Consider the following 27,130-nt stretch of genomic DNA (forward strand, 5'->3'; position numbering starts at 1 on the left):
TGGCCACATGGATGTAAATATTTCGGAAGTTTTCTTGCGTTCAATTTAAAAAAAAAAAAATTCTTTCTAGAATGAGAAAGCGCGCCCACCGGATGTGACGTAGGTTGTCCTAAAGCTGCTCAGTCACACGCGTGACACTTGGACACTCACATTCGCCGAAAACATTCGTCTTGCTCATTTACTCCTCAACCGAATCAGAACCGGACTCAAGTTTTGAGTTTGAGGCGCCAGGCGCGTTTGCGGTAGGAACATGGAACGCTTTCATCCTGGACATTGTTCATTCGACTGAGGCATGCTAAGCTAATGGTAACCGAGCCGTCCAGTGTGCGTGTGTACGCGCGCGCGCGCATGTTCGTGAACGTAGCGTGTCAACATTAAGAAAATATGATCATATGTTTGTGTCGATACGACAACTATGAGAAATTTGGACTTCGGGCCTTCTGAAAGTTGGGTCAGTTTAGATAAAAGTTGAAAGTGTTGCTGCAAATCACTCGAATGGCGTCGCCAACGGTAACGAGTAAGGCAAGCCAGCGGCTGCTGTGATGCCACTGGGGATGCTCGTCATGCAGAACGGACAAGGCAACGCGACCACCACCACCGCCGCGACGACCAGGCTCGGCCTGCCGCCGCTCACCCCCGACCAACAGGAGGCGCTGCAGAAGGTAAGGCCAATAGAAATTGAAACAGAATACTTGAACTCATTTGATAATCAGCTGCCGATGAATTGTTGCACCTGTAATCTGATTGGCCGTTTACCTGGGCAGGCCAAGAAGTATGCCATGGAGCAGAGCATCCGGAACATGCTGGTCAGGCAGACCATGGCCCAGCAACAGCAGCACCTCAGCGGACTGCAGGTATACGCAGACAAACGGCCATGTTGGCCTGGGTTGGAGCCGAACAGAATATAACTTGACATTGTGGTCATGACTTGACCAACGCACTGCCAAATCCATGGGTCGCAGAGCTGGGCAGCCCATCCTGGGGGGGCCAGAACGCTCCATTTTCAGGGCGGCTGCTAGCAAATTTTGAAAAAGGGTTTGCTTAACAAAGCTCTTTCTATATATATATATATATATATATATATACGCAACCATATGTATATATGTGTTTATGTATGTGTATATGTGTGTTTGTGTGTCAGATGGCGTCCTTGTCGGCGGGTTTAGGAGAACTTTCTCCTCTGCATTCGGTAAGTCATCAATTTTTTTTTTCTTTCTTGAGCAACAATGAAAATTGCTACCGTCTTCATTTGACAACGCGAGCTTACCCGGTGGTGACTTCCTGTCAAGGTGGCGGCTCAACGCCAGCGTGCCCTCGCCATCATGTGCCGCGTTTATGTGGGCTCCATCTATTACGAGCTGGGCGAAGACACCATCAGGCAGGCCTTCATCCCCTTTGGACCCATCAAAAGCATCGACATGTCCTGGGACTCCGTCACCATGAAGCACAAGGTCAGAAGTGACGGCTCGCATGCAACATACGGTTGTCTCACGTCCAGTTGTTCAAAAGAACATTTAACAGCTGCAGCTCGGGCTCTCGTTTCCAACGCCACACTTGACCCCTCAGTCCACGTTCCTTGTTGGATTCCTTTCCTTGTCATCTTTGGAGGGTGTGGTTTGCCAAATGAAGCCATCCGGCTCCCTGTATGGCGCCGTTCCTCCTCCACTTCTTTCGGGAGGTCCTCCCAAGTATTGGCCAATGGTAGTTTGTCTTCTGGTGTCGTCCCCCAATATTTGAAAGACGCTCTGGTGCAAGACCCACTTAGGAAACCTGGCCTTGACCAAAGTTTGGTGTTCAGTCCCCTTGGCCTTTCTACATCCCACCATGTTGACCTTTGCCCCCTAGCATCTTATCTTGAGGTCTGGTCAGGGCACTTTCGCTTGACGTGTTTTTTGAAGTCTTAAAAAGGCGCACGTCACCCGCAAGTGTGACAGCTCCGATGAAGGCTGGAGTGACAGCCGAAACTATCAGCAAGGTAAGAGTTTTTGCTCTCCACTAGAGAAAAAACGAAAACTTGAAAAGAAAATGGACGCAATCATAAATTTTTGTTTTAATTGCTCTTTGATGTTGTACTGTCTGTAAAGCGCTTCGTTACAGCTGCAACTGTTGTGAAACGTGTGGTACAAATAAAGTTTTGCAAAGTCAGCCAAGAAAATTCCGTTTGTGTGCTCAGGGTTTTGCGTTTGTGGAGTACGAGACGCCGGAAGCGGCTCAGCTGGCTCTGGACCAAATGAACTCTGTTGTCCTGGGAGGGCGAAACATAAAGGTCGGCTTGAGGTCAACGCCGGTCGTAAACCCCAACCGTGCGTGTCCAACAACGGACTCCGTGCTTTGGACAGGTGGGCCGGCCCAGTAACATCGGGCAGGCCCAGCCCATCATCGAGCAGCTGGCGGAGGAAGCGCGCGCCTTCAACAGGATCTACGTGGCCTCCGTTCATCGCGACCTGTCGGACGGCGACATCCGGAGCGTCTTTGAGGCCTTCGGGAAGATCAAGTCGTGCATGTTGGCTCGCGAGCCCACCACGGGACGCCACAAAAGCTACGGCTACATTGGTGAGATGCGACTGGACGCCACTCACGCCTCGCACGTCCGCCACTGACGCCGTTTGCGTTTCGCTCCAGAGTACGACAAGCCGCAGTCCGCCGTCGACGCGGTGGCCTCCATGAACCTGTTTGACCTGGGTGGCCAGTACTTGCGAGTCGGGAAGGCCGTCACTCCGCCCGTGCCGCTCATCACCGCCTCCGGAGGCCTGGCCGGGGCCGCCAACTTCACTGCGCAGGTGGCTCCTCCTTCTTCTGATGTCGCCAATTTCTGAGGCTGGAAATAATCTCGATTATTAACGGCGCCCTCGAGCTGGGCGACATGACGCTTGTTGTGACGCCGAATCATCATGCATGACAATACAATTTACAAACCAACTTTATTGATATCGCACATTTCACAACAGCTGGAGCTGTAACGAAGCGCTTTCCATCTGGCGTCATATAAATTAGCGGGAAGCTAGAACAAAACTTAAAAGACAAACAATTGATAGCAGGAGAGCGACTTGGGTTTGAAAAGTGGACAGAGAGGGGGCGGGGCTTGCTCACATTTAACGGGAGGTCAGAGCTCATTCCGAAGGGAAAGACGAGCAACAGAAAAAGCGCGATCCCCTTTGAGGCTGCGCTTAGTCCTCGGCACCTCCGGCAGCATTTGGGTTGCCCGCTTGTCCCGAGAACACCAACGGTGCGTGCTTACTTGCATCGGGCACGTTTGTGGAGAAGAAGGAGGAGAATAAGACCATAATAAGGTAAGCGGATTTGAAAAGTAAATGAGCCAGCTAATGTTTGTCATTTGCATCTTTCCCCCTGCAGCGTCACGCACGGGACCTTTTTTGGGGGTCAGGGGTTGACAATTTTTAGGAATAAGGCCGGAGGGTCGAGCCCGGAACGGTACCAAGATCGCGGCTGGAGGGGCGGGGGACTGACTGGCAAAAAAGCGTCAAGTGCCCAACTCTACGGCTTCGTGTACCGATTATTGCGCTCAACGATTGGAAAATTGGCCTAATCGTAAAAACAATCATAAAGTCGAATGTGCATACCTTGTAAAACTTTTACAATGTCTAATGCTGTTGCCAGTATGCTTGAGTTCAAAATTGGAGCGTTGTAAAAAAAAAAAAGCAATTTGTAAGTTTATACCGGACCGACGCTCCCTTAGACGTCCATCTCGTACGTGGGAACACGTTGCGACATCGTCCAGTGCGCACGACGTGTTGGCACGCTCACTTGCAAAAGTGACTCCACGTTTTGGATCGTCTTTACAAAGAAAGCATCCGGATTGCTTGTTATCGTGGAGGAGCGCCACGAGCTCGCCGCCCACGACTTGCCAGTAAATACTTGACCAGGTCGCCGAGGTCAACTGAAACGTGATCGTTTTGTCGGACCCTTGCGGGCCTGGAAATTGTCACAGACATTGATTGTGTCCGTGAGTGGTGACACGTCCCGGCGGCGTCATTTGGCAACATCATGTAGACGTGCGTGCTGCTTTGTAACCATGACAACGTGACAATGCGTGAACCACCAGACCACGGCACCAAAGTAGCGCTGGTCCGCTACGAGACTCCTTCACTCCGGGACGGCTACTCGGCTGGGAAATTTTCCTTGCAAAATGTCGCCCTAGTGAGAGGTTCAGCAAAATGTCCCTTTCCTGAGTGGCCTTTAGTTGTGGCGACGTCTCCGCCAGCCGGAAGAGATGTGAAACGGGTCTGTGTTTGGCTGTCCCGATTGTGAGGAGTGAAAGACGAGCATTTCGGAGGCGTGGCCATATCGTGCAAGTGAAGGTTCAAGAGTTTGAGCATTGAACCCTGAGGAACTCCTCCGCTCCTGAGCTTTCTGGTGTTGTGCCAAACAGTCTTGTTGTGACAGCAAAAGCGGGTCGCTGCGCTTGGAATCCCGCGCGGTTCCTGACTCCCGAATGGATCCGGCGGAACGCCAATGAGCGAATGTCTTTGTAGCATTTGACGCTGTGCTGCGGTGCCGCTTTCAGGATCCAGTGGGCGTGTCGGTGTTGCGAGCGCTGGCCAGTCTTCCGCAAGGTGTCATGGCGGCTCAGGCTCCGGGCGTCATCACAGGTGGGAACACTTAAGTCCCGCCCCTTCGGAATCGCAAGCCGCCCACTCCCTGACTGCAGAGTATGATGTCATCGTTTCAGGCGTGACCCCAGCTCGAGTCGGGTTGCCTCAAGTGGCTCTGGTCAATCCTGTCCTGGCCTCGCCCCCCGCCCGGAGGATGGACGAAGAGCCCCACCAGGGGGCGCACTTGAACGCGAGTAAACCGACTGAAGGACACCACGACCTCAACAAGATTGTACGCAATCACAAAGTAAGAAATTTAGTGTCACATTACTTGGCTTCTACTTTGAGACTTTTGGGATGACGGGGGATTATATGGGTCATTATTTTGGACGATACTGGGTTGGGACGATTCATATTTTTGGGGAAGTACTTTGGGACTGCTTTGCAATAAATTTTGCTTTGAGACGTCTTCAGGCTACATTTTATTTTTGGGTCTCCGTTGGATTGGGTTTATTTTGAGACTGCAGTCAAATGAATTTGAGACGACCATGCGGTTACCCTTCGGAGGACTTTGGGACTAGATTGTAATTCCTTTGTGACCAATGCTAGTCTTAATTTGAGGCAACATTGGGAATGATTTTGACTTTACACGGTTACATTTAGTTACCTGATATTTGATTGTTACTTGACTCATTAGAGAAATTTGTCTCAGACGGGACAAAAAAAGAATATACAGTCCAAGCGAAGCAACGCGACATGGAAACGGCATCACTGGGAGGACTTTGAAAGTGTATTTGTATTATCGTTTTCCGCCCGAGATACTTCTTTGGGATTACTTTGCTTCTCCTTCGGGAGAGGGTGTGGCTTGCTAATTGGTCTCGACTGTCATTTTAGTTTTTGCAATTTTCTAAACTCAGTCTCGCGTGATGGTCCTGAGAAACATGGTTGGCCAGGACGACATCGACGACCACCTGGAGGGCGAGGTGACGGACGAGTGCGGCAAGTTCGGCCAGGTCAAGCGAGTGGTCATCTACCAGGAGCGGCAGGGAGAGGACGCCGACGCCGCCGTCATCATCAAGATCTTTGTGGAGTTCAACCACACGGCCGAGATGAACCGAGCCGTGCGGGCTTTGGACCGCCGCTGGTTCGGCGGTCGCAAGGTGGCAGCCGAGGCCTACGAACAGGAGCGCTTTGAGAACAATGACCTGTCGGCGTAGATTCACGCCGGCGGCTTCTGGCCAAGCGCGCTGTATCGGCACGGGTGTCCTTTTGGCGCAGACGCTAGCCAGCCGGAGTCTGTGTGTGGAGGCGCTAGCCCGTAGTGGCGTAAATGCTCGCCAACAAGCGGTTGCCGCTGACCCTTTGAGAGCGCTCGTTGTGGATGCTGATCAAGTTTTGGCAAAGCCGTTTTTGAGCACGCAACCAGGCAGACGTTTGGATTTGACAATCTAAAGTGGGACAGCGAAATGGCCGTGCTCGCTGTTCTCAGGCCGTCTTACCAGGACTCCTCAACTTGCACTCACCATGGTGACCTTTCTTGAGACTCAAACGGCTACATTAGATGACTCCAAAAAAAAAAAAAAAAATGGGTTTGAGTCTCAAAGAATGGCCACAAATATTTTGTAAATGTTTCTCATGGCTTTATATTGAAACAAAATTTTTTTTTTTTGGCTCATGATGTTTCACTTGAGCATCATTTGGTATGGCGGTACCAACAAGCAATTTCATTGGTGCAGGATAAGCATCAGTCCCGCCCACTGAGTTTTAAGGGAACTTGATCTCATGAAACGTCAGCTGGCCAATTAATAAAAGCAAAACCTTCCAGATGACTCCTCACAAATGAAGCCAGACGACATCCTTCTTACGTGTTTTGATTTTTCTCCCCCACTTCTAATTGTGTTTTAGACTTCATGCAAGCGTCTCACACAACCAATTTTACTGTTTGCGTTGACCTTCTTCTTCTTTTCCTTTCGGCTTTTCCCTTCAGGGGTCGCCACAGCGAATCACTTGCCTCCATCTAACATGTCCTCTGCATCCTCTGCGCTCACCCCAACGACTTTTATGTCCTCTTTAACTACATCCATAAACCTCCTCTTTGGTCTTCCTCTAGACCTCTTGCCTGCCACTGTTTGCGCTGACCAATCAGAGTATATTAACTCAATGTGACCTCCAGACATTTTTATATCTCAGTGAAAAAAAATCCTGATGACCTTTGCTTTCGTTTTATTGTTAATGGTTCTGACAACATGATGCTGCTCAATCTTTCAGTAGTACCCAGAGAGCGATAAAAGTGACGATTTCAAGTGATCAGGGTAGGTTGTTTGGAAATTTAGACAAACAAACAGAGCTGGGCAGAAAGGTCCAAGCCGACCGGACGGCCATTTTTGGAGGTGGGGGGTGACAAATTTTAAAAGCGGGGTCGAGGGCTGACAATTTTTATGAATAAGGCTGCAGGGTCGAGGCCGGAAGACCACTGAGATCGTGGCCGGAGGGCGGGGGACTGACCGGCAAATAAGGGTCAAGTGCCCAGCTCTGCAAAATAAAAAAACGTGGACGGTTGAGCAGTTAACGAAAGGCCACGCAGTCATACAACAAGACTGGGTAACTTTAGTGAGATTAAAAAAAAAAAAAAATTTAAATGCCATCAATCTGGTGTACTTTAAAGGGTCATTTGGAGAATAGTTGCTCATGAAACTTGTTAGCCCCCACGAGCCTTAGCACGAATTATGTCCACAGTGATGACGAGACGTCCATCAGGATGAAAAAAATGCATTCTGATTTCGATTGCTCAACAAACCGGGGCAACGTGTCAAAAAGTTGCGCTTTTGCTTTGAAAGGCAAACGGAAGTGACGTTGGTGTGGTACGGCGTCTCGCAGGGCTCGAAATTCGCAGCTAGCGACGCTGACGATGGGAGAAGTTGTTTGCGAGGAGCTCGAAGATTTGGTTCATTTCTCAGTGCACGACTTGCCGGCCAGAGGTTATGTCGTCATGGAGGAAATACGGCGGCAGGGGAAGCTCTGTGACGTCACGCTCAAGGTACAAGCTAACCCGCTTCTGAACGACGAGCGTCAAGTTATCCGCTAGCCTAGCCTAGCCTAGCCTAGCCTAGCCTAGCCTATTTTAGCTTAGCATTTAGTGCTGAGCTCATGCTACCAGGAATTAACTGCGGTTTACAGGCGCAGACGTCATATTCTTCAACAGACAAAAGGCCACCTTATGATCATATGGTCCATATGTCATTGACATCGCTAGTGACCTTTGACCCGATAAAAAATGTCAAGATTGTCACTTGCTTTGTTTGACAATGCAACAATTGTCAAACAGACACACAGATTGCAAGTTGCAAGTGTTTTATTCCCATGGCTACAGAATGTGGGACCCATCCCCAATTTGCACCCGTCTCATCCAAAATATCATTCCTAACCAAATGCTGACTTTTCTTGAGCTTGTGCTTCCCTCAAGTGTCCTCTCAAAATGGGCTCTTATTTATGAAAGTGTCCAAAATTGTGCTCATTGTTTTCCCTTTTTGCAAATTCAGTACACAGATAAACCGTCTCCTTTGATGGAGGGCTCGAGAAATTGGCGACAATTTTGTATTTTCTGTCGACTGGCTGAATTTCCAAAAACTTGGTCAAATTGATCATTGATTGGTTGTTGATTACGAGATTATCAGCTCTAAGTGGAACAAGGTCTCGGCAGTCGAATCTGTCGGGATTGATTGTTTTCTTTTATTTTTCAGAGTTGATATTTTTGTCCATGCCCATCGCCACAAAGTTTGTGACTTTTCTTTTCATTTAGCTTTTATTGTTGAGGCTTGCCATCACATCAACGTGACATTGCTGCAATTGGAGCTAGTGACGCTTTTCTTTTCATTTGCTTAAGGTCCTTTCTTTGAAGCATCTTCTGATTTTATTTATTTATTCTCCAGGCGGGTGAGCACAAATTCAGCGCCCACCGCATCGTGTTGGCGGCCTCCATCCCATACTTTCATGCCATGTTCACCAATGACATGGTGGAGTGTAAACAGGACGAGATCCTCATGCAAGGAATGGACCCCAGGTACGGCAAACCTCGCCGACGCGGCTTGCGGACGCACCGAGCTGCACGAGACCGCTTTCCACAAGTTGCTTGCGTGTGTGTGCTTGCGTGTGTTTAGCGCTCTGGAGGCGCTGATCAACTTTGCGTACAGCGGCCACGTGGCCATCGACCAGCAAAATGTTCAGGCCCTCCTGATCGGCTCCAGCTTCCTGCAGCTGCAGAACGTCAAAGACGCTTGCTGCTCCTTCCTGCAGGACAGGTGACGTCACCTTTCCTTTTTGGTCGCCGCGTCACGTTCCTGCGTGTTGATGAGCGCCGCCGCGTGTTCTTCAGGTTGCATCCGAAGAACTGTTTGGGGGTGCGACAGTTTGCGGAGACGATGATGTGCGCCGCCCTCTACGACTCGGCCAACAACTTCCTGCACCGCCACTTCGTGGACGTGTCTCTGTCGGACGAGTTCCTCACCCTAACGACGGACGAGGTGCTGGAGCTCGTCGCCTGCGATGAACTCAACGTCAAAACTGAGGAGCAGGTCAGACGCTCGCGTCTTATAAATGTCCCGTCGGCAAACGTACTCACAGACATACCCAACGTGGTTTTGTTTTGTTTACGTCGTATGTGCCAGTACGAGCTTCCTCAGGCCGCGATTCTCCACTACTGTTTGCCGCCCGATCCAATTTACTCCTCAAACAAACGCAATGTCACGCTCCGACGGCGTGCGTGTCTCCTTCCCGGTCCCGTGCAGGTGTTTGAGGCGGCACTGTCTTGGGTTCATCACGATCGTGTCAAGCGCGAATCTCTTCTGCCGGAGCTGCTGTCCAAGATCCGACTGCCGCTTTGTCGTCCTCACTTCCTGACGGAGCGAGTCCAGCAGGAAGAACTCGTGCGCTGTTGCCATAAATGCAGGTCGGACCTGTTTGCCCGCTCGCTCGCTGGCCCGCTACAAACACAAAAGTGCGAGTTGACGGTTTGCTGGGCTTCTTAGAGACCTCCTGGATGAGGCCAAAGACTTTCACCTGATGTTGGAGCGTCGCCCTCACCTTCCCGCCTTCAAGACGCGTCAGAGGTGCTGCACGTCCATCATGGCGCTCATCTACGCCGTGGGAGGACTCAATAGCTCCGGTGCGCGGACGCGGGACTTTGCCGTCCGATCGGTGCTCGGACTAACCCGAGTGACCTTCCTCCGCAGGCGACTCCCTGAACGTGGCGGAGGTGTTCGATCCGGCGGGGAACTTCTGGGAACGCTGCCAACCCATGAGGACGGCCCGCAGCAGGGTGGGCGTGGCCGTGGTCAACGGGCTCCTCTACGCCATCGGCGGCTATGACGGCCAGTCGCGACTCAGCACCGTTGAGGTCTACAACCCCGAGACGGACGCTTGGACCCGAGTGTCCAGCATGAACAGCCGACGCAGGTCGGCACCCCGAGCGGTACTCGCCGATCGGCGCCTCGGCGTGACGCTTCTTCTGGTGTTCCTCAGTGCTATGGGAACAGTGGTGATCGACGGCCACATCTACGTGTGCGGCGGCTATGACGGAAAATCTTCCCTCAACTCCGTCGAACGCTATTCGCCGCACACCGACAGGTAACGAGCACCCGACTCACTCTGACATACGGCTTCACGTGGCGGTCGCCGACCGCCGCTCTACGGCCCAACGCGTACCAACTTGCACAAAGACGGACGGGAAAAAAAATCCAAACAAGGCTCTGCGATCACAGGATCAAGAAGTGTCTGCTGTGAGCGTCGCACGTGGCGGAAATGTGCGTGACAGCAAAAAGTCAACAACGGGCAGGCTTGACTTTGCGTCATCTTCGGAAGACCAAACGTCCCTTGGACTAAACGACGCTTCCGCGCAAAAATCTGGTTGAACGATTTGAACAAATCGAACGCGAGTAATGCGGATCGCGGGAGAATGCCGGACGAGTTTGCGAAGGCATTTAGCTGCCACCGATGAGCTGCGCAGTCGCCACGGCAACGCCGCAAACATTCGGCTCATTTGTTTGATCGAGGTTTCTTTTTGTCATTCTGCCACGAGCAAAACGATGCCCTTGTGGCACTCTTCGCGTTTTCTATTACAGTGTGGTTGTCATGGCAACAGCCTTGGCCATTTCTTTAAAGCGGTTTTTAGCCGTTGAGCGCTTCAACGTCGTCACGTGCCGATGATGCGGCATCAGGAGCAGCGTCTTGCTCAACGGCGGAGGATCGATGTCACGACGGCTTTCGGCTTGAAAGATGACCACTCCGCCATCTGAGACGGCGAGGGAGTTCTGATGGCGCCGTCTGAGAGCAAACGCCTCACGACCGACCGTCCGAAGCTTGCGGACCTGGCTGTCCTTCCCGATCGCCGGCGGACCTCAAAGCCACTCGTGGGAAACTGCTGCGCGGGCACTGCGGGACACACGACGAGACCGCTGGCACCAAAGCAAAACGTTCGGTCTCAGTGCAGCATTTCGACTGTTGACAGACTTTTTTTTTTTTTTTTCACATGGCTACCGCGGCGTCGCTCTCAGCTTGATCGGGACGCGCCGCCACCACAAGGTTGCCATCGTTGGAGGTGCTTTGTGGTAACCTTCCTGTGTGTTGAAGGTGGTCCGCCATGACGGAGATGAGCGCCAGTCGCAGCGCCGCTGGCGTCACCGTCTTCGATGGACGCGTCTTTGTGTCCGGAGGACACGACGGCTTACAGATCTTCAACACGGTCAGTCACATCTTTGTCCTCGTTTTTGTATTGGTTATCATCATCTGTGTCTGTGCGTGCGCTTCCTGCAGGTGGAGTATTACAACCATCATACAAACCGCTGGCACGCGTCATCACCGATGTCCAACAAGCGTTGTCGTCACGGGGCGGCGTCACTGGGCAGCCAGCTGTACGTCGTGGGCGGCTACGACGGTTCAGCGTTCCTGAGCGGCGCCGAAATCTTCAGCCCGGCGTCGGGTCAATGGAGCCAATTGGTGGCCATGAACACGCGGCGCAGCAGAGTGTCCCTGGTGGCGGCATCGGGCCGCCTGTACGCCGTGGGCGGCTATGACGGCCAGAGCAACCTGGGATCCGTGGAGATGTTCAACCCCGACACGGCTCGATGGACCTTCATGGCACCCATGGCCTGCCACGAGGGTGGGGTGGGAGTGGGTTGCGTCCCCCTGCAGCCCGCCTAAACGGGCCCGGCGCACGCCGCCGCAGCCGGCGGGTCATCTGTCGGGTGAGCGGGCCGGGCCGGGTGGCGCGGTGGCACGGACGACTGTAGCTTTAGCCGTGAACGGTCGGCAATGCGCCCGTGGCCGTTCCGACCGGCGGCAGGCGCCGCGGTCGCGCCGTGGCGCTCGCGCGCCATCGCCGCGCGCCATCGCCGCGCGCCATCGCCGCTTCCTCTCGGGCAGGACAGCAAACGGCACGTCTGCTTCCATATAAAAGCGCCGCCAGCAAGGCTTTTGTTTTGCAAACACGGGACAGGAATTTGACCCGTGTCCTCATAAGTCCCCGTTTAAACAATGTGCAAAGAATGTGAACGTGGAGCAAAGTTGTTTCAAGTGAAAAAGAAATAAACTTGCTCAAAGGTGCCTCGTTTGGTCGTCAAAAAGTAGCGAGCAACGACGGTCGCAAATCGCTTCGCGTTTGTTAGCAAATAGTTTTCTTCAATTCGGAAGGACCGCACTGCGGTTGGTGAGGTGACAAAACTAGTTTGCATTTGGCTCTCGAGTCAAAAATCTCGGCCGTCACCCTAATGGGACTTTTCCTTTCACAAAAATGAGTGAAGAATTGGCAACACAAACTTGGTTGAAAAGCAAAAGACTTTTTTTTTATTGCCTCATGGACCGGCAGGAAGTCAAAGTTGGACCGGGACACCTAAACACACATTTTGATCAATCGAGCCTGCGGACACATCTTTCTTTTTTTTTTTTTTTTTTGGCCTCTCACTCTGCCGGCAGGAAGCGGCGCTCCTCTCCGTCCAGGATGCCGTGGTACAGTCGGATCTCCTGCTCCAGGCGCTGCTTGTTAGCGAGGAGACCGTCGTAGTCTCGGCGCTGTTGCTCCATCTCGCCACGCACGTCGGCCAGTTCCGCCTCCAGCTTGGACACCACCGAGCCGAGGTTCTGGAGCTCCATGTCGTGCCAGTGGCGGGCGTCGCCCACCGAGTTCTCCAGGCCGCGTTTCTGCAAGAGGACACGAGCGGCCAGTTCCAGGCGGGCCAAAGGGCTTTCGTCACGGATCTTACCAGCGCTCGGATGGATTCGGTCTCGGCCTGCAGGCTTTGGATCTTGCAGCCGGCATCGGAGCACTGGGCCTTCAGCGCCTCCATCTGCTCCTCTTCCGGGCTCAGCCGACTCACGCACTTGGCGTCCTGCGGGAGGAACGCCCGTCAACCGCCGTCCACGCAATGCTCGGCACTCCATCCGGTCACCTTGCATTCCTGGTAGCCGTCCGTCTCGGCTCGGTTCTTCTCCGTCACCTTCTCCCAGTGGTTCCGGATGTAGGCCAGGATCTGGTCCAGGCTGGTTTCAATGGGAGCGTCCGGTTGATCCAGTTCCCGTCCGGACATTTGACTGTAGAGCAGGCGCACGTCCTGCGGGGCGCGGACAGAGGAGCAGTTAGGGGCAGCGTCCTCAACGAGGACGACCGGATGTTGGTTTCGTTGGGAATGACGTGGATGCAGTCGGCCGTGTTGCTGACAAAGTTGCAAAAGGCCACCGGCGCCAATTGGGATTTTGCAAATGAGATGCGATGCGTGGGCGCTGTGTTAAAATATTTTCAGGTTTTCTGCCTCACAGCGCAGAGATTGTGGGCCTTCCTGTGTGGAGTTTGCATGTTCTCCCCGTGTCGGCGTGGCTTTTCTCCGGGTACGCCGCTTTCCTCCCACAGGCCAGAGACATGCTTGCTAGCTTGATTGAACGCTCGCCGTGTGATTGTGAACGCGGAAGGTTGTTTGTCCGTGTGTGCCCTGCGATTGGCTGGCGACCGGTTCTGGATGGACCGCGCCGACTGTCCGAAGACGATTGGGAGAAGCTCGAGCACGGCCGCGACCGTCGTGAGGAGGATGGATATTGGTGATGGCCTTGCAAATATTTGAGATGCAGTCTGTTGGGAATGTGTCGTGATGCCAGCAAAGTAGACGTTGACATCGGCGTTTGGGATGTTGCGACCGACGTCTGACCTGCTCGTGCTGTCGCTCCAGTTGTTGCAGTTCGACCCGCATGGCTTCCATCTGCTCCTCCAGCTCCGCCCGAGTCAGGCCGGCGTCCTCCAAGACTTTGTAGAGCGAAGCCATCTCGTCCTCCGCCGCCTTCCGGAATGGTCGCTCGCTCTCAAACCTGCGACGGAGCACACCCGTGAGAGTGAATCGGCCCCCGGACCCCGCCTCCTCGCACCGCACTCGCTGACCGCTAACCTTTCCTTGAAGTCCTCGGCGTTGGCCTGCACGTTTTCCGTCTGCAGCGTCAGTCGGGCGTTGTCCAGGATGGCCTCGCTGACCTGAACACAAGCGTCGCCATGGAGACGCTGCTGTCAGTCGTTCTTATTATGGAGGTAAGTCAGGGGGGTCCTGTGTCCAGTCCTCGAGGGCCCCCACCCAGCCCGTTTGAGGCGTCTCCCTCCTCCAAAACATCGGATTCCAATGAAGCCTGGTGACCATCGTGATCATTTGAATCAGGTGTGTTGGAGGAGGGCGACATCTCAAACGGGCTGGATGGGGGCCCTCGAGGACCTAACTGGGGCACCACTTTGACGCCTCACTCTGCGGCATCGCGTCACTCGCAAGTCGTACGTCAAAATGGGGGGGTGTCACCTGACTGCAAGTGACCTTTGTCTTGTGGGCCTTTTATTGTGAAAGGCAGCGTATTTCCGTAACCATGGTAACGGCAGATTTGGCCTCATTTACCTCAAAGCAAGAAAAGGGTTCATTTCATGACATTAATATCAGCGTGTGGGCCTCAATATCTTTTTCCATATTTCAAACATTCTGCGCATCGCTCCCGCATATCAAATGACGTTTCAATTCTGCACTTTGGCCTCGTCAGTCTCGTTCCCTAAAATGCGCGCTGCATTTTTGCAGTTTCTCACTGACGAGGTTGCTCCAGCTCGGGCTCTCGTTTCCAACGCCACACTTGACCCCTCAGTCCACGTTCCTTGTTGGATTCCTTTCCTTGTCATCTTTGGAGGGTGTGGTTTGCCAAATGAAGCCATCCGGCTCCCTGTATGGCGCCGTTCCTCCCCACTTCTTTCGGGAGGTCCTCCCAAGTATTGGCCAACGGCAGTTTGTCTTCTGGTGTCGCCCCCCCCCCAACATTTGAAAGACACTCTGGTGCAAGACCCGCTTAGGAAACCTGGCCTTGATCAAGATGTGCTGTCCAATTTTAGAGCCATTTCTAAAGTTTCTTTCTTGGAGGAACAGAATGTCATGGAGGTTTTCCAGTCAGCACTGTTACGAGTTTTTAATGACCTGGCACCACCTGGCAAATGACACTGGAGACTGTGTGTCTGGTTTTGTCTTTCTCAACTGCAGTTTTTGATACGGTGGAGCGCAGCATTCTGTTGGCTCATTTGCAGCACCAGGTGGCCATTTGTGGTAGCGCTAGAGTGGTTTAGTTCCTATCTGGTTGACGGGACATTTTGTGTTGTCTTATTAGTTGCTCCGAGTCCTGCACTGCGCCAGTGCTGTATGGTGTTCCGCAGGGTTCAATTCTGGGGACCTCTGGTGTTTTTGTTGTATCTGCTCCCTGCTGAGCAAAAAAAAACGTTTCCTCATTCAGGCCAACTTGTCTCTTTTCTGGAGGAAATCAAGACCCGGATGGCGCTGAATTCTAATGAAAAGAAAACAGAACTTTTTTTGATTCTTCCCAGTGGTCCTTGTGCTTCTCATCCTGCCGACTTAGCTGAAGCCAACAGTTTCGAACTTGGGTGATGTTAAATTTGACCGGCTAATTTGTGCAATTGTTAAAAGCACCGTGTTTCATTTTCAGCTGCTAGCCATGGTCAAGCATCTCCTTTCCCGACAGTAATTCAGGTGGCTGGATTACGGTGTGCACTTTATTTTGGAGTCAGCCAAATTGTGTTTGTTGTCGTCGACTTTTTTCTGCTCCATGCACAGCACTTTGTGTTCTGTGGTTGTTCTATTGAAGTGCTTTAGAAATATAGTTGAGTTGACTCGAGTTGCCATTTTTAGCACTTTGGTGACGACTTGATGAAAGTGACTTGGCCGGGCTTTGACTTGGAACAACAAGTCTTCTTGTTCATAGTTTGAAATCTGCATGTTAACAATTTTCTATTTTAGGAAGGAAGAAAAGAAAAAAGTGGATTTTTATTTCCGTCATGCCAACCTGACATCTCCGTCAGCGTCACTTGTTGCTGTGAAGTGACTATTTAAACTCTAGATTATTTTGTCGCAAATAGACGGCAAAGCGCACCGATCCGTGCGCCTCACGGAATGAAGACAATGCCGAGCTTCATGCGACAATACGAAACGCGCAAACAAGAAAGCGAGTTATCCAAATGCAAGAAATTCTCGAGTTAAGAACGTTTCGGCTTTTTAAGTTCACACTGCAGGCAAGTGCGACACAGATCGGATTTTTTCGCCTGTATCTTTTTTTCTTTGTGATATTTCTGCCATTTTCATATTCTTGTTTTTTTTAATAACTGCATAGCTAAAGAATAAATGCCCTGCGATTGGCTGGCGACCAGTTGAGGGTGTGACCCCGCCTACTGCATGAAGGCTCTGGCGCGTCCGCGACACTTGTGAGGAGAAGCAGAGCAGATAATGGATGCATGTGCAATTTAGCTGCATGAAACTCCAAAATAAACTGTTTAAAGTCAACAAGTTCAACATTAAATTCTTCAATGAAAATATTGACTTTGACGTCATAGCAAGCGAGCAACGTGACCGAGAAGTCGGGTGATGAGTCACCCTGGTCACCCCACCGAAAAGATTCAAGATGCCGACTTGACAATCGATGAATCCCGTCAATTACGATTTCAGTTCAATCATGAATGAGATGGAAAAAAAAAATGTCACCAAAATAGGACCTGATTTCAAGTTGGCAGTGCAGAAAACAAAAAAAAAAATGGTTTGCCTCGTGACATATGCCCGAAAATGCGCTCGAATGTTGCTGATTGTTTTGCAAAGTCAAAGCCGATATTGCAAATGTCAGTCTGCTGACATGGACGATGACAGAAACGGGAGAACTTTTCCAGTTGAGAGACTGAAAGTTTTGGAAATTTGAATTGGAGGGAAGTAGTTGTCGATTATCAAATGACTTGATTAGTTGTCAATAAATCAAGAAATTGGTACACCTTCAGTTTGTGGAGTTGTGCTCTCTTCCGCTTTGGAAAACGGGAAAAAAAAACTAAAGATGTGACCCCGGACTGTCCACCCCCGAAGACCCCGCCCGCCCAAAGCTCACCTGCCTGTAGACATCCTCCCACTGGCCCCTGAGTGGCCCCCACGCACCAGCGCAAGATGCCTTGCGGTCCAAACTCATGCGGATTTGCTCCTCCAGCTGCTGGTTCAGTTGTTCCAGCGCTTGGACTTTGTCTCGGTACTCCATCAAGCAGCTGTTGAGGCCGCCGCCCCCCGCCACGCCCTGCCCCGCCCGCTCGCCGGCCCGAGGCACAAGCGGCGCCGCGCTGCTCCTGGTGCCCTGCAGGAAGATGCTGCTGATGCCCAAAGCTCTGCGAGACACGCGCGTGCCCAGACTGGACGCGCCGCCCATTGGGGGGGCCGTGCCCACGAAGACGCCCCGGGACGAGACCCCGCCCGGGGCTACTCGAACGCATGCGGCGCTCGGGCGCTCGGACGCCGCCGACGACGACGAGGACGACGAGGACGCCGACTGGCCCAAAAAGGAGGAGCGGCGTCGCGGCAAAGGCATGATGGACTAAACCTCAGAGGGACTCGCGGGGCCGCATTTATGGGAGGTCTGGGTTCTGGAAAGATGGCGCCTTTGTTTGGCTCACATTTGTGTTACTGCGCTGACCTCTGACCCTTGTTGTCACACTGCCTGTGCATGTGCGCGCTCACAGCTGCGTCAGCAAACACGCAGTTGCTGTGACTCAGCTGTTTGCTTGTTGTTCCTTTGAAAAGAAACGTTCTGGCTTGAAGCGGCGTCACTTCCTGTTTGCTGACAGGTTGGAGGACAAACCATGAGCACGTTACAACAGGCTGTTTTTATTTTCAAGATCACTCCACTCACAAAACGTCGTTCTGGTTAGAAAGGTCTTGGTCTTTTTTCTTTTTTTTTTTTTTTTTTTGCAATAAAAGTCATCAGATGGCATTGAGGTGAAAACAGGAAGTGGGGAAAGGAAGTGAATCAAAAAGCGTGACAAGCGTCTTCCTGTCACCTGTTTTGTCTGCTTGGCAACCCATGCACTTCCTGTCGCAGCGCCAACAGAAAGTCCCGCCTGCGGTGACGCCGCCGACAGGAAGTCCGGCCTACAGCGACAGCACCTGCGAGGTGTCGCTGTCGGACGCTCTGGCGGAACCCAGCGGACTTTTCCCCGCGCGGCTGAGCTGGTCCGAGGGCGTCCGCGGGCGTCGGCGGTAGCAGAGCCGCAGCAGCTGGAGGAGGTCCCGGCGGAAGCGCACGCCCACAAAGGCGTACAGGAAGGGGTTGAGACAGGCGTGCAGATAGGCCACGCCCTTCAGCACCTGGCCCGCCTTCAGGAAGCGTTTGAGCTCGCGGCAGTCGGTGACGGTCACGTTGGCTGCCTGCACCGCTTCCGTCACCAGGACGGCGTTGTACGGCAGCTGAGTGGCCAGGAAGACGACCACCACGGCCAGGACCACGCGCATGGCTTTGTGCTTCTGGAAGCTGCGCGTCTTGAGCAGCGTGGCCACCACGGCGCCGTAGCACGCCGCCATGACGGCGAAGGGCAGGCAGAAGCCCATGACCACCTGCACCCACAGCGTGGCCATCTTGGTGCGCCGCCCCACGTGCGGCGGGTACAGCATCCGGCAGAAGTCCCGCGGGGCGTCGTCCGCCTCGGCCGGCGCCGTCGTGGCGAAGGCCAGCTCGGGCGTGGCCAGCAGCAGGGCGGCCAACCAAACGGCGGCGCACGCCAGTCGGCCGCAGCGCCGACGCTCGGCCTGCGAGTTTCGGGCCTTGGCCGTCTGCACGATGACCACGTAGCGGTCTACGCTGATGCAAGTCAGAAGCAGCGTGGAGCTGAACAGGTTCACCTTGTACACTGCCGACGTCACCTTCAGACAAACGAGCTTTCGTGAGGTTTGGACACCGCAAGGTGGTCAAATCAAGGAAGTCGCTGACTTCAGCCGCACCAACGCCCAGAGCTGGCCACTTGGCGCTTTTTTGCCGGCCACGACCCTCGGGCCTCATTCATGAAAATTGTGGCCCCCCCCGACCTCGTTCCGGCTAAACATGTGCGTGCTTTTGTTGCCTTTTTCGACAGCAATCAGGCAGCCAAGAACGGAAGAGCAGAACCTTCGAACCGGTTGAGCCGCTGCAGCTGCCCGACAGCAGAGCGTGTTGTTGTGGCCCTGCCGGTTGCTGGCGACACCACGCAAGACCTCAGCTGCCGCGGCAACAACTGTGGCTCACTTCATGGAGCGGTTGCCTGGCAACCAAAGGTTCTGCTCTTCCAGTCCTGGCACTTTTGTTGCTGGCAGAACAAAAACACAGCACAATCCCTGTCCATCCTTTTTTGTTTTGTTTTGTTTGTTTGTTGTCCCTCTGCTCAATGAAGTTCATGGATTTATTTACCTTGCACAGGGCGGCGCCAAAGGTCCAGCCGTGAGACGCCTCGGCCGCCCACAATGGCAGCGTCACCAAAAACAGAAGGTCAGCCACGGCCAAGTTGAGCAGAAACACGTCAGTCATGGTCTTGAGACGCCGGCGGAAGTTCAGGTAGATCCAGACCACCGCCAGGTTCCCGGCTCCGCCCACCAGCGCGATCATCCAGAAGAGTGGCGGTTCGCACGCGCGCCGGAAGGCCCGCACTGACGCTAGGTTGCACATCATGTCCTGGTAGTCGTAGTCTGGGGTGCTGGCCGTCAGACCGCCCGACCACGGGTCCTGAAAAGGGACAAATGGTTCAGTTATGGTGACTTGTGGGACGCCGTGCCTTGCCTGAGGGGAGCGGAGCTTCGTACCTCAGTCACAGAGTCCATCATGAAGTCGTCCATTGAGTCACCTGGGCAGCTTTCTTTCTGCTAAAACCAAAACATTGCAAAGTTGAAGCTTAAAGTGCAAGTTTGAGGAAAGCTTGACCCACCGTATTTGGGGTAAGAAATCAAATTTAAGAATACTTTTTTTATATATCAATTCATATTTTTTAATACAAACGTCCTCGATTAGACCCTTAGCAACGCTGTAAGAACCTAAATGCTTTTATTCGACAATTGCCGGTATTCTTTGGGAATGACGTCACACGAAGAACCACGAGCTGTCAGTCGCCGTTGTACTTTTTTTTGCTTATTGTCGGTGAGCCGCTCAACTGATATTTTTTTGGTCTTTTGCGGCAAAATGCCTCAGTGCTCCGCGGCGATGCATTTTTTGTATTCTGGGAAGCAAAGAATAGGGCATGTCAATGGACCAATTTTGTTCCGGCAAATTTCTGGAATTTCATGGCAGCGTCGACGAGCGTTCCAAGACGTCTGCTTTCTCAAGCGTTTTGCTCGTGATAACGGCTTTGTAAAAAGGTGCGCGTGATTGCAATCAAATTTTGGAAAACGTCTGGCGTGTTGCATGTATTGTGGCAGCTTTTGTGTGACTGACGGCTGCAATCGCTGAATAAGAACTGCGCGCGCGTGTGTGTGTGTGTGTGAAAAGGGGCAGAGGAGATCGAGTTATAAAAGTGGACAGAGAGGGGGCGGGGCTTGCCAAACATTCAATGGGAGCTCATTCCATTGGGAAGGACCGGCCACAGAAAAGGCACAATCCACCCCGAGGCTGCGCTTTGTCCTCGGCACCGCCAGCAGCATTTGGACCAGTTGGGGGAGGACTGGCTGACTCCAAAGTAAAGTGCATGACAGTAATCAGGCCAAGATGCAGAAACGTATGCAGAGAATTATTTGCATGTGTGTTTAACAAAGCAACGGTGAGCGATCTTAAAAGTAACAGTTCGTCCGACTACTTGTGTTGAAAAGGTCATGAGTCAAAAAAGGCATTTTTGGAAAGTCAACTGCTCTCACTGATTGTTTTGAATCAGAAGAATGGCGGCAGACGTGTTGAAAGACTTCACTCGGAAGACGATAATCGTCAAGAAAGATTTTGAAGGACTTTGCCGATCTCAGGAAACTGGAAATTGACACTTTTCAAATGATTGAAAATGTTTCTTGGTCGTCGTCTGCGTACTTTAGCTGTCACAAAATTGCCGTCAAGCATCTCGGACGGAATCCGTTGGCCTCGGCCACCATGACGACGATTTCGGGCTGTCAGGAGACGCGTTTCAGACGTTTGGCTGTTTTCAGGAGTTTCAATTTTGTCTTGGATTTCAATTTCTGAAATACTTTCACCATTTTCATGTCTTTTTAGTTTTTATTATTATTTTCCTTCACACTCCATCAAGCCCATGTGCCAAATCAACTTCTCCATTTCTTTGTCTGTGACGAATTTCCCAATCAAAAAATGCAAGTAGGTTGCTTTTATTTATTTTTTCTTTTTTTTTTGACAACACGGATGCTGACTCAAAGAAGAGTTTCCAAATTAGAGCCTGTTGACTGCCAATAACGAAATATCTCTCCTCAAGCATTTGATCTTCAAAATATGACTTGAATGTCCTGTCGCTGTCATTTTTCTTCTCATGGGTTGGATTTTCAAAGAAAGTCTGAAATCCAATCACAAGCTTTTCAGCTTGAAAGCGCAGGAAAGAAACTTTGGACGTTTTGAAACTCAATTTTAAAATTCAAACCCGGAGCATTTTGACTGAACTTGTCTTGAGCAAAACTACACACACACAGAAAGACTCACAGAAGCGTTGTCGGCGGTTGTGCGTCGATGTCGCGGTCTTTCTGATCTTTGTTAAAATTTTGACATGTCAAAGCAGAAGTGATGCGAAGGGGCGGTGCCGCAGACTGACAACTTCCCTCCTGTTTGTCTCACGTTGTGGCGCACGTGTGTGTGTGGGGGGGGTCTCTATTCTGTTGACACGCTCAATGTCACATGTACTTGACCTTTGGCCACACCTGCCAACTTCGAATGTCAACAATGGATGCTCAGCACAAACGGACAGAGCAAGCAAGCTCAGTCAGCTGATCGCTGAAGTGTTCCAATACTTTTGCTCATGTCATGTTTGTGATGCAACAGAGGCTCGCCGTTAGTCCGCCTCACGGGCGAGATGCAGATGCCGAAGAGGCGTTGGAGACTCAAATCACACGGTCGAAGCGAGATGACGATGAAGTCGAAGACAAAGATGATTTCCTGTGCACTCATCGCTTCGGTTGTGTTGCGTGACTCGAGCGTCAAGGCCGCTCTGGCGCGCTTGTGTAACAGGAAGTGAGAGCGTGAGGTTTGCACGCGAGCTGACGTGCTTTTCTACTTTCCGTATTTTCACTTTGAAACCGCCAGACGGCGCAGTCGCTAAAAGTGCCGGAGCAAAGTGGCAAAGAACCTTCTGAGGTGGTGACAACATTCAACTCTGTTGTGATCGTTCACACAACAATGCAAGTCACTCAGGATGGCGTTCAGACCGATATCAGCCGCATTTCAATATTTCGCGTTCTTACCGATACCAGTCAAAGGTGCCCTCTCGTGGCGCTTTTACTATCAGGAAGTAAATGACAATGACGATATTATATCAAATAATATTAACAATACAATACTCATGTCATTCGGGTGCATGCTTGCATGCATCATGGAAAGCGCTTTGTAAAGTTATAAATAAAGTTGAAGTGTATTTAGGAGTGTTATCAAGCACTGCACTTGTAATTCAAAGTTTATGGACTCTTAAACTGTACCTTGTACGATCAAAATGTTTTCAAATAATATTTTTGTTGGTTTTTTTTTTACTACACAAATACTTACGACAGTCTTTTTTTTTTGTTTTTTTTTTTAAATATTGCACACAACTAAAACAGTTTAAAAAAAATAAACAACAAAGTCAACTAGGTTGAAAACTAGGTTGAGCTCAGTCCTGCTCTGCCGCTCTGTTGTATGGTGTTCCACAAGGTTCTAATTTTGGCCCTTTTTTAAAGAATTTTCTTAAATTTTCCCTGCATTTGCTGCCCCTCGGTTCCTTCCTACAAAAACATGGAATTTCCTTCCATTGCTATGTGGATGACAGTCAGATCGATGTCCCGCTGAGCTCTCTCCTTAAAACCACTTTTGTTGTGCGTAGAGGAAAACAAAATCTGGATGACACTTCATTTGTTGAATTTCAACGAAAAGAAGACCAAAGTTGGGATGTAAAATGTACACGGAGCCCGATTCGATGATGTGTTCTCTCTTAAGCGTGACTGTCAGGAGACGAGCAGCAGCGCTTGGACCAACTGGATATGCCGAAACCGATAATCCGATGAGATTACGAGTGTGCAGGTGGTTTTGCTCTTAATCAGCTCAACATGTCTGAACACGCCGGCAGCAGGCTCATCTTGCTTGCAGGTAAAAATGCTACACACACACACACACGCGCGATACTCATTTATTGTTATTACATTCTGTACTTTACCGAACATAAAAAAGCAACTTGAGTCTATATTTATTTGTGCTACCTTTGTACTATATCACAATCATCTTCATCATTTAACATGCCAGGAATTTGTTTGAGGCAATTTGAGCCCCTCTCACGGCAACAAGCAACGACAACGAAAAGAATGAGTTGCTCATGTCAGCCGTGCAAACGATGCGCGGAGTCATCAATTCCTCTTTCAATTCAAGTCACGATCAAACGACAAATGTTTTTGTGCACTAGCGCTGCTGCTCCTGTGCACGTCCGTCGGGTCACTTTGGGGCTTCGTGGACGAGCTGGATGACTCGTGAGTCGACCTTGTGTGTCTACATTTGTTCAATTGTGTCGTCCATCGTCAACTGCCAATCATCCATCCGACGGTGTCCTTGTCCGACAGCTTGTTGGAGACGAGACGAATTGAAGACATTTGGCTGATTAAAGTACGTTGACTTTCATGTCATCATTGACGTTGTGAATCGTGGACATTTGTTGTGTGTGTGTGTGTGTGAAAGGGGTGTTACCGCCCTGTCAGAAATCAGTGTCGCCCCACAAACGGAGTTGGTATTGTACAAAATATTTGGTGGTTTTCTCAGGTGGCCACTTCGCCCGTCAGTTCCCCGATCTCGTTACCGTTCCAGCCTCGACTCTCCGGCCATTTCGTAATCATTGTCTCGCGTCTCTTCGTACACAAACAGTTGCGAGTGGCGCGAAAGACGCATTCGGCGGCCATTTTGGCGAGTAGGTTCATCACACGCACGAGGTCCGAATCGTGGGCCAGACTGAATTCATCCTCTGGCCTTTGTTGATCGGACCCTTTTTTAAAGGTTGTCAGAAGAAAAAGAAAGCCTGACGGCATTTTACGCCGTCTTGAAGCACACGCCAATGAAACTCAAATCTTGAGGCCTGACCGTACACGGGAGCTCGGGGGCGATCTCACATGGGTCCCCCACCCCCAATTGGCTTTGCTGTGCTCAGTTTTACGCGCCCCGGTGCCGGATCTGCAAGCAGCTGGACCCGACCTGGCACCGAATCGGCTCCGAGCTCAAGAGCGTTGGATCGCCGATCAACGTTGGCAAATGCGATGCCACCGCCAACACGGGTGAGTCCACGTTCGTCCACGTTCGTCCACGTTCGTCCACGTTCGTCCACGTTCGTCCACGTTCGTCCACGTTCGTCCTCATCATCTGGGTCGTGATGACGCGCCTTCTGCCTGCAGGCTTGGCCAAAGAGTTCAAAGTTCGCACATATCCCGCCATCTTCATGTGAGTTCCCACGTTTTTGTGACGTCACGGAGATGTTTTGATGACATCATTGTGTCGTCATGGCGATGTGTATTTCAGGTGGAAGAACGCTATGAAGTATCTTCACTCGGGCCCTCGAACGACCGACGCCATCGTGGAATTTGCTCACAGAGTTAGCGGGTGAGGAGAACACGCACGTGACCGTCGCACAGTGCGCGTCTGTGTCTGCCTGAATTTTGGTTTCTACGAGGCACAATTATGTTTCTTTAAGATGCAGATGTGCAAATTAAGCAATGGGATGGTTGACCCTTCTTGCTTGGGGACTTTTGCTACGCTGTTGGCTCAGAGTGACATGAAAACGCAAACTGGATTCTTTTGTTTTGTCTTTTCAGTCCGCTCATTCGACCTTTGGCCAGCTTGCAGCTCTTCCAACACGCTTTAAGTCGCCATGATGTCATGTTTGTCTATATCGGAGCTTCTTCGGCACTCAAAGTAACACGCGCACGCACACGCGCAGACCTTTGACCTTTGACCTGCAACCACTGTCCCTCGTTTGCAGGGCGAGTACTCATCAGTGGCTCGGGAGATGATCGTGTCGACGTTCTTCTTCTCTGCCAGCAGAGACGTCGTGCCCAAGGTAAAAACGTGAACACGGGAACAAGCGCGCTCATGCGCGGACGAGTCGAATCAAGCGAACGTTTTTGTTTGTTTTTTTTGCGCCTTGTTTACAGGCCGTGTCGCTTCCCGCTCTTCCGGCCGTGGTGGTCTTCAAAGATGGCACTTACTTCAGCTACAACGGTGGGAATGAGGATGACCTCTGACCTTTGTGTCTTGACCGCTGACCCTTTCCGCATTTCAGAGGCCAGCGACGGCTCGCTGAAGGCCTGGATCCAAACGGAGAGATTCCGAAACTATGCCCAAGTGGACAACTACATGCTCTACGCCATGGGAGACTCAGGTGAACGCCCGCTCGCACAATTTTTTGTGGAACCCGGTGTGATGGGGATCGACTTTACCGTTAATTAATGTGCGTGTGTGTGCTTTGAATTGTAAATAAAATAAATGCATTTGTGTTGGACCCAAAAAATGTCACCTTTTATCAAAGGATTGGGACGCTAGTTGATGGGAGCAGACATTCGCAGGTTTATCAAAATGTTGGCCGTTTTGAATGTCGCTGCTCTCCAAAATGGGAAATTTTCATGGCAAGTGGGACAAGACGTGATTCTTCTTAGAATGAAGTTTTTTTATTGTGTGGATGTGACGGGAGTGAAAATGCACTCCCTGCTCTCGAACTCACACACAGGCAAGCTGATTCTGTTGGCGCTGTTGGACGACACCAACGTGAGCCAACAAAGTCTCAGGTATGACCTCCGACCTGCGTGAAGATGCACGTCCTGTCTTTCTGACAGCCGTATGTCGTGCTTCCTCTCACGTGTTCAGGTATAAAAACCTCGTGTGGAAAGTTTCGCAAGACTACAGAGACGTCTACAGCAGGTCAGGAAGTTGCGGAAGGTGAAAAGGCACCGCGTGTCACACGTGTGTGCGCTGTCAAGCGTTGCTCTTGTTTTCATTCCCGCAGAAACATTCACTTTGGCTTCATGGAGGGCGATAAATACATCAACGGGCTCATCATGGGGTGAATACGCGCACGCGCGGGTGCTCATTGGTGTCCGTGCGGGTTTGTTCGGCATGTCACATCGTCGGCGTGTCTTGTCGCACGTTCAGCGAGCTGCGCCTTCCGGCCATCGTCATGTTGAATCTGTCCACCGATAGCTACTTCCTGCCGCCGGCCTCGCTGGAGACGGAGCGCCACCTGCTGGACTTTGTCGATCAGGTTCTGGACGGCAGGATCCAGGCGAGTCCGCCAAAAAGCGCAGGTTGAAAATCTTGAAATGCTTTTCTTGACTCTTGTTGTCCTCTTTTAGGCTGACGGAGGAAACGGGCTCACTCAGCAAGTCAGGCGCTTGATTTACGACGCCAAAGTCACACTCTTGGTACTTCCGGTCCGCTGAGCGTCCGGCTGTCTGTCCTTTTGCCAGTTCCGTCTGACCGTCTCGTCTGCGTCTGTGTTTGTGTCCGTCCAGCCGCTGCTGAGTGAGGCTCCGCTGCTGGGCTGCTTCCTGCTCGGCTTCCCGGCGGGCCTTTTGCTCTTTGTGTGCTTTGTGTGCTGGAAGGCCCGGTCCGACTACGGAGCCCGAGACGACGACGACGTCGACGACCAAGACGTCTTTTCTCTGAAACAAACGCCTGACAAGAAGTCAAACTGACTCCGCCGAGTGACGCAAACATCAAAGTCAATAAAGCTAATGAAAAAGAGAAAAACTTTTTCACTTGAGCGGGAAACGGGTCCGACTGCAGACATTAGAATGTTAGCTTGCAGAACAGCATCGTGATGTGTTTTTATATACACTATTCAGTAATAAATTCAATTGCACTCAATTATTTATTTATCTAATTTATATATTTGTCTGTATTATTGTTGTATTGCACTGGAGAGGGGAGCCCTCTAATCTCGTTGCACTCTTGAGTACAATGACAATAAAGGGATTTCTAATTCTAATATATATATATATGTGTATGTATATATATATATGTATATATATATGTATATATATGTGTATATGTATGTATATGTGTATATATGTAAGATAAGATAAGATAAGATGTCCTTTATTAGTCCCACAATG

At 51.3% G+C, this 27,130-nt stretch overlaps 5 protein-coding genes across 7 annotated transcripts; 3 read left to right on the top strand and 2 right to left on the bottom strand.

The window, feature by feature from the left end:
- The first annotated feature begins 103 nt into the window (after positions 1-103).
- puf60a (poly-U binding splicing factor a) lies at positions 104-6,664 on the top strand. Its single transcript, XM_088311510.1, has 10 exons — positions 104-662; positions 765-854; positions 1,142-1,189; positions 1,290-1,451; positions 2,174-2,266; positions 2,340-2,553; positions 2,623-2,780; positions 4,526-4,610; positions 4,691-4,860; positions 5,471-6,664. Exons 1-10 carry the CDS (start codon positions 543-545, stop codon positions 5,768-5,770), a joined length of 1,440 nt encoding a protein of 479 aa, XP_088167636.1. The 5' UTR covers positions 104-542; the 3' UTR covers positions 5,771-6,664.
- A 419-nt stretch (positions 6,665-7,083) lies between these two features.
- Positions 7,084-12,149, top strand: klhl18 (kelch-like family member 18). Its single transcript, XM_088311509.1, has 10 exons — positions 7,084-7,590; positions 8,483-8,613; positions 8,711-8,851; positions 8,926-9,124; positions 9,338-9,498; positions 9,578-9,714; positions 9,782-10,004; positions 10,071-10,175; positions 11,178-11,289; positions 11,361-12,149. Exons 1-10 carry the CDS (start codon positions 7,462-7,464, stop codon positions 11,745-11,747), a joined length of 1,725 nt encoding a protein of 574 aa, XP_088167635.1. The 5' UTR covers positions 7,084-7,461; the 3' UTR covers positions 11,748-12,149.
- A 323-nt stretch (positions 12,150-12,472) lies between these two features.
- Positions 12,473-17,486, bottom strand: bfsp2 (beaded filament structural protein 2, phakinin). The gene is made up of 6 exons (XM_088311514.1): positions 16,983-17,486; positions 13,976-14,058; positions 13,742-13,898; positions 12,992-13,153; positions 12,806-12,931; positions 12,473-12,743 (listed from the first exon to the last, which is right to left on the bottom strand). Exons 1-6 carry the CDS (start codon positions 17,448-17,450, stop codon positions 12,504-12,506), a joined length of 1,236 nt encoding a protein of 411 aa, XP_088167640.1. The 5' UTR covers positions 17,451-17,486; the 3' UTR covers positions 12,473-12,503.
- A 240-nt stretch (positions 17,487-17,726) lies between these two features.
- Positions 17,727-21,585, bottom strand: ccr9a (chemokine (C-C motif) receptor 9a). 2 transcript variants are annotated; one of them, XM_088311515.1, is made up of 4 exons: positions 21,507-21,585; positions 19,688-19,747; positions 19,299-19,610; positions 17,727-18,778 (listed from the first exon to the last, which is right to left on the bottom strand). In XM_088311515.1, exons 2-4 carry the CDS (start codon positions 19,718-19,720, stop codon positions 18,011-18,013), a joined length of 1,113 nt encoding a protein of 370 aa, XP_088167641.1. In that variant the 5' UTR covers positions 19,721-19,747; positions 21,507-21,585; the 3' UTR covers positions 17,727-18,010. The 2 variants fall into 2 exon arrangements, with proteins under 2 accessions (XP_088167641.1, XP_088167642.1); XM_088311516.1 differs by having other exon boundaries at positions 19,688-19,744; positions 21,507-21,538.
- Positions 21,586-22,675: 1,090 nt separating this feature from the next.
- On the top strand, positions 22,676-26,882 carry LOC148326592 (protein disulfide-isomerase tmx3a-like). Of its 2 annotated transcripts, none has more exons than XM_088311513.1 (16): positions 22,676-23,135; positions 23,446-23,509; positions 23,600-23,642; positions 24,178-24,301; positions 24,419-24,464; positions 24,543-24,623; positions 24,836-24,935; positions 25,003-25,080; positions 25,175-25,241; positions 25,303-25,401; positions 25,747-25,804; positions 25,884-25,937; positions 26,023-26,079; positions 26,217-26,298; positions 26,369-26,437; positions 26,528-26,882. In XM_088311513.1, exons 1-16 carry the CDS (start codon positions 23,096-23,098, stop codon positions 26,708-26,710), a joined length of 1,245 nt encoding a protein of 414 aa, XP_088167639.1. In that variant the 5' UTR covers positions 22,676-23,095; the 3' UTR covers positions 26,711-26,882. The 2 variants fall into 2 exon arrangements, with proteins under 2 accessions (XP_088167639.1, XP_088167637.1); XM_088311511.1 differs by having other exon boundaries at positions 22,683-23,135; positions 26,169-26,298.
- Positions 26,883-27,130: the final 248 nt, after the last annotated feature.

The sequence above is a fragment of the Idiotropiscis lumnitzeri genome, chromosome 12 (assembly GCF_059441095.1).
Source record: "Idiotropiscis lumnitzeri isolate Australia: NSW breed Sydney's pygmy pipehorse chromosome 12, RoL_Ilum_1.0, whole genome shotgun sequence".
Taxonomy (NCBI): domain Eukaryota; kingdom Metazoa; phylum Chordata; class Actinopteri; order Syngnathiformes; family Syngnathidae; genus Idiotropiscis; species Idiotropiscis lumnitzeri.